The sequence below is a fragment of the Mustela erminea genome, chromosome 14 (assembly GCF_009829155.1).
Source record: "Mustela erminea isolate mMusErm1 chromosome 14, mMusErm1.Pri, whole genome shotgun sequence".
NCBI lineage: Eukaryota > Metazoa > Chordata > Mammalia > Carnivora > Mustelidae > Mustela > Mustela erminea.
In genome coordinates this window covers 40,747,849-40,760,092 of record NC_045627.1, presented here as the reverse complement: position 1 = coordinate 40,760,092, position 12,244 = coordinate 40,747,849, and the positions used below count along the sequence as shown (strand labels likewise).

General features: G+C 43.9%; 1 protein-coding gene across 5 annotated transcripts in view; it reads right to left on the bottom strand.

The window, feature by feature from the left end:
* KAT6B (lysine acetyltransferase 6B) overlaps nucleotides 1-12,244 on the bottom strand; it is a 188,144-nt gene that overhangs the window by 7,373 nt on the left and 168,527 nt on the right. For all 5 annotated transcript variants that reach the window (XM_032313871.1, XM_032313870.1, XM_032313869.1 and 2 more), the window contains exons 14-16: nucleotides 1,993-2,224; nucleotides 1,520-1,679; nucleotides 546-914 (exon numbers count right to left, since the gene is read on the bottom strand). In XM_032313871.1, coding sequence (XP_032169762.1) covers nucleotides 546-914; nucleotides 1,520-1,679; nucleotides 1,993-2,224 — 761 coding nt within the window. The remainder of the gene's footprint in view (nucleotides 1-545; nucleotides 915-1,519; nucleotides 1,680-1,992; nucleotides 2,225-12,244) is intronic.

Genomic DNA, 12,244 nt, shown 5'->3' with positions numbered 1-12,244 from the left:
ACTTGACCACAAACGCCAAGTATCAGTATCTGCATGGAGAGCCCGAAATACCTCACCTTCTTATTCTATGCCAGGAATACAAAAAAGAAATAGTTACCAGGGGCACTGGACTTGGGAGTCAGGATACTCATCTGGTTCTGGCTCCGTCTCTTAAGGAATTGTGTGACCTTGGACAAGTCTCCTAGCCTCCTTAGGCCTTGGTGTTTTCATCAAAATGCACTGAAGGGTGGTTTAAGTGCTCTCCAGGGCCCTTTTCTGCTCCGGGAGTCTGACTTACTCTAGTCCCACAAACCAGCAGGTGGCAGTAACTCCTAGACGAGGAAGCCCGCCTATCCCTGTTTTCCTGTCCCAGCACTAACAAACCTCAAAAAAAAGTAAACACAATCATGACTGTAAGATAAACGATGATGATATATGATCAGCAGGGCCAAGTACAAATAAACTACATCTAAAGAATAGAGAGTGAAACAAATGCTAATAGATTGCTTGCAATGACAAGATTTGATTGAAGCGGACACAGACTGCGAATCTAAACAGACACATACCTTTCTCTTTATGGCAACTGATTGTGGTTTAGTCAATCTTGGAGGAGAACTCTGAATATTTTCTTCTTCGTCGTCGTCCTCCTCCTCCTCCTCCTCTTCTTCCTCTTCTTCCTCCTCTTCCTCCTCCTCTTCCTCCTCCTCCTCTTCCTCCTCCTCCTCCTCCTCCTCCTCCTCCTCTTCTTCACTGCTATCTTTAGACAGCTCCATCAGCTGCCCTCGCTCCCCTGCCACTGTCCGGCTCTCCGGGGAATGCAAATATTTATTTTTCGATTGTACTTTTGCAGGTGATTGCCTACTGTTCGCTCTAGAGGACAGGATTTCTTGCTCCTCCTTTTCCCAGCAGCTAGCTTGTTCCATTAGCCGCTCAGCCTAAGGGAGGGCAGGGAGGGTAGAAATGGTTGGCCAGTGAAAGGGCAGTTAAGCCAGAGTCTCCAAGGATCAAAGGCAAAGGATCTGTTAAGTCATTTCTGACCAGGATAGTCAGCCAGCCAGCCAAGCAACATTCCAGCTGCAACATCTCAGGACTCTTTTGCATCAGTTAGGATAACAAATCAAAGAAGATTGGGTTTCATGGGATATTTAGCAGTATTAATGATGCAGCGAATTGATTTGAGTCCTTTATCACTACATTACATGCTCACTGGCATGGAGCACTTTAAGCAAGTTCATAAACACAAAGAATCGATTGACATTGCAGCCTTGGAGCTCAGCACCAAATGTGATCTGATTACATGCTGTCAGTAGTGAAAAATGCTGCTTTGTGATCAATGATAAATGTTTCATTTTTCATACTCAATTCAATAAAATTATCATGTCTTACCATGCAACCTCAGTTAGGATAAATTAGTGCCATATCATTTCACAAGCTCTCTCTACATAACCAAGCCTTTGACAACGATGGTAATGACTTTCCTAGCTTAAGAATCCTGTAAGATTGAAGTCACACAACTTAGGCAGATGAAGCCAATCATTACCTCTTTCTCAGCTTCTCTCTCCTCTTCAGAAACTGCAGCATTAGAAATTAAAATTGGGGTCCACCTTAGACTTTCTGGATCAAGTTCATTGGTCCGGGAACAGGTTTTCAGCTTTTCCATGTGGCCCAGTATCAACTTTTCCCTTCTAATGATGACAAATCTGCAATGCGATGAAGCAGAACCAAGTGCAATCAAAAGCTGAAATTTTATTTCACCTTCACATGTTGACCAATGCTAGCACTATTACCAGGGTATGACTGATGAGAAAGCTCGTCAATGGAAAGGTATGGCAAATGGAAATCCGACCAGCAAAAAAGTATCACTTCCTGTTTTCTATTTAGGAGAAAGGTTTTGATAATACCTTCGATCAATCTCTTATCTTAAACCAGAATGTATCCCTCTAATGCCAGGGACCCTTACTGGAGTAAGCTGCTTGAGAGGCCGCCAACGAGGCCCAGGCATTTGGTACTCACCTGCCATCCCGCTTGTCAATCATGTGGAGGTGCTGCAGAGTGGTGGCAATGTCATGGGGGCACATGCCCGTGGCTCTGCTGATGGCCTTGATACTGATGTGCCTCTCCTGGTGGCGGTAGAGATATTCTAAGATGACACTCTTCCAGTAGGCCAGGTAGGAGAGGCGGCCCAGATCAGAGAGTGGCTTCTCAGGAGACCCTGCTTGGCCCTCTCTTCTAGAAAGCAAATAGCCTAGGGCACAAAAAGCCAAAGTTGACCTCAATGTGGTGTTTTCAGACATTGGAATGGGCCACTTGGAAATAATTTAAGTAGTCACAAGGTAAAAACAGCACATCAGACTTCACATATGCGATCCTTCTCGGTCATAGTGATCTGATCTCCATCAAGTTTATGCTACTGAGCCTTTTGTAGTTAGCACTGTAAGTCCATTTCCATAGCCAGCAGCAGTGTTCCAAATACGGGTCACGGCATATTTAACAAAGCCCAGGTTGAGGATGTTACTTCTGATCAATTTCAACATCCAAGTTTCCCACCAGCTTTAGATTCTTTCAAAAAAAGAAATGTCAGGCACTTACTCTGAAAGCCTGTCGAGGGACCACCCCAAACATTAATGGGCAAGTTGTTTTCCGCAGGAAGGACCTAATGACCCTTTGACAGCTGGGTCTTAATAAAGGAGAAGGGTCTCTGTTGACTCGGGATTCTATATTGCTTGTTACATTTAACTAGTCGGCTGATCTGAAGCTTTGTTGCAGGACTAAGGAGAGAATGTCTTTCAAGTCAACTGCTGCAACTCGTATCAGCTTCACTAGCGCTACTTTCACTCCTTTCATGTAAATTAATTTATAATCCAACCCCAGAACGCTGCTTCTACAAATTAGAACAAAACAACCTCCTTAGAACTAACTGTTTCATGTATATTCAGAAAATCCCCGAGCACAATAAGCTTCTGAATGTGCACTCTACAGCGTTATGGTGAAGGTTCCTTGGCAAAGGGACTTTAAAATGATTTAGAACTTCAAATCCACTTGAAGGTAATGAATGAAAGCTGGCAGCTGTCTTGGTAATTAAGAACCACTTACGGAGGAGAGAAGAAATGCTATAAACTAATGATGTCTACCTTGCTCTAATTATCGATTTCAATAGCCTCACCTTCATGAGCTTCCTAAATTTAAACAAACATCAGCCACATACAGTAGGTGGCAGCAATTACAAAATCATGGTGCTCTGTAAACCACCCAAATCTTCTTTATCTACATTTCCAAAATGGCTGCAGTCTCAAGAATTTTCTCAATTTTGGATTTTTTTCTTAGAAGAAGAAATCAGGCCTCTGATGCATTCTCCTGGCTCTCAAAATCACTGCAGATAATGCAGAAAGAAGAGAACAAGAAATCCAGTCTGACCCTAGAGGGGTGTAACCACAGCATTTCGCATTTTGACGGTTTTAATCTGAATGTCATTATAAAGAACAAGCATATATTTAACTTTAGGCTTTCCTGAAGCCTTTTGACTTATTTGTCTCCTTAACTCAAGTTTAAGTGTAACGTAGTTGACTGAATGCAAACAAGCACAACATTTTCCAGTCAAGCCGCTGTCGACACGTCATTCAGCTGCACAGAGAGGCTCTCAGGAGCAGTGTGTTAGGAATGCTAACAGTGACGACCTCGGTGCTCAATCCAGCCCAGATCGTGCCCTGTCAGTTTGGAGAAGAGGGTTCTGCCGCTCAAGTACAAAGGGTGCCCAGACCTCCCACCACAGATAACTGGCACGTCCATCACCTGCCTCCCAAGTGCTTGGCACATGCTCAGCAATTCACCCTGCTGGATGGAGGACCCAGCTCTGTGCCTGTGTTGGGGGGAGAGGACCACAGTATCCAAGCTATGAACTACTGCCCCTGTGATCACGAGATCCCACAGTTAAAAGTCTCCTGCAGTGACTGTGAAATTCCCTAGTCCCTCACTGGTTCTTATCGGAACCCCACAGTTAGGGCCACAGAGCCCCACCCACTCCCGCTGCCCAGCAGGAAGATTTCTGTACAACCAAAGCAGTAAGAAGGCGACAGTGCCCGTCCTACCTTCTATTCTCCACTGCTACGAGCAACCTTGCCCAGGAGCACGTGGGTTTCTTTGTTCTGTCTTTTCTTCCCTCAATCGCTACCCTGGGCTCAGCCAGAATCCTCCCCAAAACCTATTTTACACAGCTGTTCACGTTTTCACCCCGAGGTAGTATGAACACACCTTTATCAGGTCCTCAGCCTGAACCGCTCAGGTCCCTGCAACTCTCAGGCATCCTGGGGTCTGTGGAGAGCATTTCAGCGTAAACTTTACAGCACCTGTGAGTCCCACCACGGTAAGTGGCGGTCTCCAGGGACCCCCAACGTGGACACAGTGTGTGGTCTGTGGCTGCTACTGCCACGGCAGAGTCCTGTGGCCCGAGGTGGGCTGGGGAGGCAGCAGCAGGGCACCAAGCCCCGCTGCGCACGCGTACAGGGAGCCTGCTGAGCGCACGGACTTTCACCACAAGCACCCGTACACTGCACCCAGGGAAGGCCACACGGCAGGAAGGCTACCAACATCTGCCAGCAGGTGATACTCTCCTGCATGCAGGGGAGAAAAAAAATCATACACCAGAACTCCCACCAGGAAACATCAAGCAGGATTTCAGGGATGCTGGGCACCAACGTTTGGGACCACACAAGCTGTGGTCTAAAGGTATCACTACATTCCCTGGAGGTAGTTTTTCCTTCTCTGGCTCAGGAGACCCTCAAGGAGCTTGTCCCAACGAAAGGATCTTGTACTTAAGCTGAAAGTCATTTAGAAGTCCACAGTCTCCTCCTGAAGGGGACATTTTAAAATTAAACGGAATCCATTTCCATAATCAAAACGACCAAAGGTCAATTTCTGATCCCTTACTACTTAAGTGAAATAACATGTAGTATGTTAAAATGTATAGCTTAGAAAACAAAGTTGTCTACTCTACTCCACAGATGCACCAGGTTGATCCAGTACTGAAACTTCCCCTGCAGGAGGCACTTTCCCTCAAGAAAGTTGTAGCTGGCAGCACTTCACTAATCTGACCTTTGTTTTTTCTTTCTTCCCTTCCAAGATTTGATATTTATTTATTTATTTATTTATTTGAGAGAGAGAGAGAGAATGAAAGGGACAGGGAGAGTGAATCTGAAACGCACTCTCCGTGGGGCTCGATTCCACAACCACAACATCATGACCTGAGCCGAAACCAAGGCTTGGATACTTAACCCACTGAGCCACCCAAGAGCCCCCACTCCGACCTTTGTAACATGGAAATGACTTAAAAAATGAATTTCCTGCTATCTTTTGTTTCCTTCTCCTTTTTCTAGGCTCCTCAATTCATAATTACTATATAGCCAACTGACAGAATAATTTTTGTAAGAACATTAAGATTGTTTATTACAGTGATATGGTGGTTTATGTTACAGCTCTTACATTTAACTTACCAAAAGATTCTGAATAACTGATCTAAGATGCAGGGAAATAAAAAGCACTTATCTTGGAAGCTGGTATATTATCCTGAAGATCTGAAACAAGTACAATACACCCCTGGTGAACAGATTCCCACGGTGCCCAAACACCTTTCCTTAACTGAGGATACTTTCAATCAGAAAACCTGAACTATCCCCCTCGGGGAACCTGGCTGTTCAGGCTAAAAACAAAGTGGTGTTTGGAGGACAAATCCCAGTAGCTGCAATATAATTAATTGCTGGTGAAATTATTCCCTTTAAATTGTCTGTGAGCCAGAGGTGCTGGTGAACACTTCTTCTGTGATCAGGAGACTTGTAATTGGAAACTGGCCCATAAGCCCCTCACCCACATCAACTATCTTGATACAGTTGAAAGCTGGCTTTCTCTTTTGCTTTACTGCAACAACTTATCCAAAGGAAGATGAAGTCTGAGTTTCAGTGTATGGACCACACACTTCAATCAAAAGATTACCAAAGTGTTGGGGCACCTGGGTGGCTCAGTGGGTTGAGCCGCTTTGCCTTCGGCTTAGGTCATGATCTCGGGGTCCCGGGATCGAGTCCCGCATCGGGCTCTCTGCTCCGCGGAAAGCCTGCTTCCTCCTCTCTCTCTCTCTGCCTGCCTCTCTGCCTACTTGTGATCTCTCTCTCTGTCAAATAAATTAATAAAATCTTTTAAAAAAAATAAAAAAGATTACCAAAGTGTTTTCTTAAGGGGAAAGTTAAGAACAATGTGATGTCGGCAAAAAGTAGCAATTTCTAAACTGTATTGACTGCATAGGATCCCAATTTACCTCGCTTCCCTGAAGGCTGACCTACTTGTATTAAGAATCAATTCTCATGGTAACTAGCCCCATTCCTTGTGTTTGAAATGGTTAACTCCATTCTAGGGAGAGGGGGAAAAAAGTGGTAGAAAGTTGCCTTTGTGTAGACAGATCTATTAGGATAAGGAGAGAGCTATCTAGACAAGGTCAAGATTTGTTTTTACAGACCTAAATTCCCAAATTAATTCAGCTCCCAGCATATTAACTGGAAGGTTAACCCTTGTTTAATATGAAACATTCCTTCCTTTTAAACGAGTAATATTTCAAAATTGTACACTGGACCAGAAGTAGAATAATGTTCATGGATAAGGATTTCCCCCCCACAAAGGCAGCCACCCCTCATTTTGCACACCTTCATCTTCTACCATCTGGAACCAAAACATACGAACTTCCTCAAGTACAAAGTGTGAACTTTGGCAAGCTACTCCCAATTCCCATCTGTCTGGATTATGTGCGTCTGGGGTTACTCGCTGCTTTTAGGGTAAGATAATCTTCAAGGATTACACACCTTTCATCAGACACCTGTTTAGCTCAGCAAACCTTGCTGAAAGGTTCCTATCACTAGACAGCACTGGGTCTGCAAGCCTGGGAACTGACACCAGGCCACGATTTATGGCAGCTCTGGAGCGGAGGAAATCCGATGGCTCTAACAATGTATCTCGTGACTAGGGACTGAAATTCACTGGTCTCTGCTCATCTGTTACTGGTTTCTGGGGTTAAGCAGCTCTGTGACCAAGTGGATGAATGGCGTGTTATCAGTTTAAACAGTGATAAATGAACCTGACAGGCTATTTATGTCTGCTTGCTGAAATCTCGTGGTGGTTTTGCAATTAGTAAGGAAGGAAGCTGAACCTTAGTCTTCCTACTGTTTTCAGAGAACCGGAGTGTTCCAAATGACCCATGACCTGCCAGATTTCTTACTATTTTCCATTTATTAGAAGATATAAATGTATCCCTAACAGAAAGGGAAATTTTGGATTTCTGAATTATTTTATACTTTAAGAGACTGGTTTCAGAATGTGAAATGTGACCTCTCTCCCATAATTCTATGGGTCTGAAATGCTTATAAAACAATTTGAATAAATATTGCTGGACTTTTCTACAGTCTTCTCTACTTCCTATCCACCAGTGGTTTTCAAAGACTGGCCTCCCAGACCTGCAGTATCCGCATCCTCTGGCAACTTGCTGGAACTGCAAATTCTCAGACCTACGAACCAGAATCACTGGGGGCAGGACCCAGCACTTCTGCTTTAAGAAGCCCTCCAGGTGACTTTGAGCACACAGATGGGAGGAGAGCCGCTATCACCTCTACTGGGGAGCTGCTTTTGATGAGGATGTGAAAACCGCCTTTTGCAGGAGGAGAGCCCCTGGGTAGACAGTGGGACTAAAGAACCTCGATGGGCAAGGAGACCTCACTCAGCAACTTGATGGCAGAAAACTGGGGACAAAAATCTCCAAAGCCCCAGACAGAAATTCAGCAAGAGGTCACTGATTTGCTGAGTGGCTCTGTCCATAATTTTTACGTCTGTACTTCTTAACCATCATTGTGCAATCACCTGTCACTACAACTGGGCTCTGACTTGGTAGGTCGGGGGTGGGGCCTGAGATTCTGCATTTCCAACAAGCTCCTATGCTATGGAACTCAGGCCATGCTTGAATTGCAAGGGTTTCTACATTCAATCACTAGTTCTCAAGTTCTTTGGTCTTGAGACCTCTTTACACATAAAAAAATTATTTTAGAGCTTCCATTCATAAGAGCTATACCTATTAATTTTATAGAGAAATTTGACAAATATTTATTTATTAATTCCTTAAGGACCAATAAACCCATTACGTGTTAACATTTTTTTTTTTGAAGATTTTATTTATTTATTTGACAGAGATCACAAGTAGGCAGAGAGGCAGGCAGAGAGAGTGGGGAGAAGCAGGCTCCCCACGGAGCAGAGAGCCCGATGCGGGGCTGGATCCCAGGACCCTGGGATCATGACCTGAGCCGAAGGCAGAGGCTTTAACCCACTGAGCCACCCAGGCGCCCCACGTGTTAACATTTTCATATGAAAAAAATTGTATTTTCCAAAATGCCAAAACAAACAAACAAAAAAAAGAGGGTGATGCTGTTTTGCATTTTTCTGTAAATCTCTTTACTATTTGTGGTTTAAGAGAAAAGCTACATTCTCGTATCTGCTTTGGTATTCAATCTGTTTGATATCACAGGTCATGAAATTACTTGAAAACTCCAATGCACACTCATAAGAGTGCAAAGTACAAGTAGCATCTTAGTATTACTTTGAAAACAGTTATGACCTTGCGGACTCCCTAAGGGGGCCTTAGGGATCCCCCAGAGTTCCTGGACCATACTTTTGAGACCATCCACGTTAAATAAAAAAATGACAAGAATTTTTAAAACTTGGGCAACAAGGCCACAGGTATTTTAAAACAATATGGCACTTATTAAAGATAGTATGACAGTCATACAAGGGACTACAGGTTGCTTAAGAGCAAAGGTGCTAGAACCAGACCACCTGGAATGGAATCCAGGGTCCACTATGTACCAACTATGTGACCTTGGCTGGCCAAGTTATTTAACCTCTCTATGCTTCAGATGCCCCATCCATAAAATCTGGAGAGTAATCGTACCTTTCTCTTAGGGATGTCATCAGAATTAAATGCATAAATGTAAAGCATGCAGAACCATGCTTGGCACGTTATTGAAACGCTACGTGTTAGCTACTATCATTATTCAAAATAATGAATGAATGAAACCTCAAGGGGATCATTTGGGTGACTAGATGTACTTAATGTAGGGGAAGAAAGAAAACATGGAAGAGAATGTAGACAGAAGAAAGAAGGCAGACTGCTCTACAAAATCAGATTAAGAAGATCCACCTCTGTTTTCCTACTTTTGACTTAGGCACCTAAAAATCATCCATTTACTCCAATGCCTTAGACAAAAGTTCTCCTCTCCTCTCCCTAACCCCCCAGCTAACCACCCAAATATAAATTTAATTAAAGAAAGCAGCCATGAAAAAAAACACAACGTATTCTGCCTCAGGAATGATCTTAAGAAACTGGCAACTACAGTTCACAGCAAGCACAGTTCTGTGCTCCCCCAAATTCCCTTTGGCCCTTAAGTCCTTAACTTCAAGGACTATCCTCAGAAAACAGCAAGGCCTTCAAACCACAATAACAATGATTGCTTGAGGGCGTCAGAGGTACCCAGAGACATTCCCAGGACAGATGAAACAAAGACCCAAATGTTCTAGAAGACCCAAGTTTGTCCCTGGGAAAATGGTCTGAGACAGTGAAACCCAGAAGAAGGAGACAGCGGGTCTTTGGGGAGATGGAAGGCTGGCTGCTCTGGGTCACGTACCAGACTGTGTCTATCTAGGCCCCCTTTTAAGATCTCCCTTCTCTCAAGCTCCTGAGCAAACTGCTCAGGATGCTGAGGTCTGGCTCAGTTATGTGGAGGCAACACTGGTCTCTCACTGAACCGGGTACCCGCCTCCTTCCTTTCCCTGGGAAGAGCATATGGTAGGGGCACGACCCCACGCTGCTGTGTGTCTGTCCAAAAACCTACATACCATGCTGGAACTTACCAGAAGAGTTCCATGATTCTGTGACTGGGCGTGAAGAAGGTGGTCATTCTGGGTGTCAGTCACCCGCGGAATATAGAAACTCACCTATTATATGAACCCACAAATAGGGCATCAGGCAGCAGGAAAGGGGACGCTCCTCCCTCTGTGGTGCCCTTGTGTTGAGGAGGGTGAACACCTGTGAACGAGCTTCTGAGTTGGGGATGACCAGGGCCAGAGACAGACCTCTGTGAGATAGTCACAGGCCAAAAATGAGTCAATGGTATTTTTTATAACGGATAATCTAATTCATTGAGAATGGCTCTAGTTCTCCTTTCTTTATCCTCTAGTCTAGCCCAATGCTTCTCAACCTGGCTATCCATCAGAATCACTTAGGGGCTTTCAAAAACCACAGATGTCTGTATCCTACCCAATCTCAACTCCTGTTTATCTCGGGCCAAAGTGGTCATGGACATGTATTATGAGATGTATTAAGCAGAGGGTCCTGAGGACTCTACCATGGCCAGAATGTTAAACAGGGGTGCGACACCGGTCCCACTGCTCCGCTACTGCCACCCCAAAGGGCTGTGGCAGTAGCAGTGTTGGCCGATGAGAAATCCAAGTAGAAGGTCAATCTTGGGGAAAACGGAGGCACCTAAGGGTTGAGACTAAAGGGAGGAGATGGTCACTCGGTAAAGAGGGACAGACTTCACACAGGAGTTTTCTTTCTTCAGAGGTTTAACTGAGGAGTACTTGTTGACATATGGCATGTTAACAGACCAGCAAGGTGCTGGTCTGGTGTACTAGAAGAACATAATTTCTCTAAGAAGATGATCACATATGAAATAAACTGAGCCTCTCAATTTCTTCGTTATGAAAATGAGGCACCTCTGCCAAAGGCTGAAATGGTCACGGAGGAAGAGATCTGTCAATATCACTTATTCCCAAACTAAACCATTTGGGGCAGGATTTTCAAAAAGATCTTCCCTTAAATATAACTGGGATGGAAACACATTCTTCACGAAGCCCACTGCTTATTACCAATCTAACTTTAAGCTCTGACCCACCACCCGGAGGCACCTCTAGTTAGGTAAAGAGAAAGTACTAGGACCGTGGCCTTTAAAGTGACAGAAATTAGAAAGACATGTCAAAATAATGCCTTCCTCTTTGACATTTTTGATTTTCTACAGCTCAAATCACTTTTAAATTCTGGCAAGTTTTAGGAAAAACAAATTTTCAAACACAAAACATTTTTACGATGAAGTAATTTGGCATTTTAAAATTATTTCCTTTCTACTATAAACAGGCAAAAGTCCACTTTAGAGATTCAATCCAAAAAACTATTTCAGAAACAAATTTTAATTCTTCCAAGGTAAGACCTGGATAAAATGTTCACGCCTAAGCAACAAAATCCTGGTAACAAGAATTTACCATTGAGAAGTTTTAAGATTCTAAACATCACATTCAACACGTATGCACTTCAAATGAAGCATCTGGTCCAAGCAAAGAGCTGCTTTTAGTGCCTCACCTGTAAGACCATTCTCTGGTTGTTGGAACGTTATAATTGTACTTTTCCTTAGATAAACTAATAAAAGCAACAACTGAGGCTGAGGTTCTGTGGGGGCAGCTGAGGTGGTTCACAGCGAGCTGCCTGGTCTAATCCTACCTGCAGACTAAGGGAAAGTGCTTCTAGCAGTGTGGACCCTGCCGCGATTTCAGAACCAAGCTCTGGGACTCTGGGAATCGAAACGGTTAGAAGAGCAACTCTCCTTTTTGTTGGCACTCGCACAACCCACCCAAAATTCTGTGTGTGTGTGTGTACCAGTTATAATTCTCTAAAACAGAACAAAGAGATGTAATTCTGAGTGATAAGCTTTCACACAGCAAACACAATCCTACAGCAAGACTGAAGAAAGGAACGAGTGAGGAATACAAATCTCTCTAAAGGTTTTCTTTGTCCTTAAATTACATTTCAAAGGGAATCTGTCATTTTTTGGGATAACGTTCGAAAATCAAAGCACAGATCATTGCCCAATCTGACTGATCAATTAATGTTGAAAACGTAAGGTGGGGAACCTATCTCCAGTTGTCTTCAGGTCATTTAGACGAACAGTCCCATCCCACTGGTCTACAGAACTCGAAACCATCTTTTTTCACTTAAAAAAAAATACATATATGTGTGTGTGTGTGTGTGTGTGTCTATATATATATATATGTTTCCCAAACACTTTCCAACAGGATTTGGGGTAAAAAACCTCTGGCAGTAAATGGCGAAATGGCGGCATCGCCACTGGGTGACTGATGAGCCCATCCTGGCAGACCGGCAGTCCATGTGCAGGCTGTGGTGGGATGAGGTGCCCCA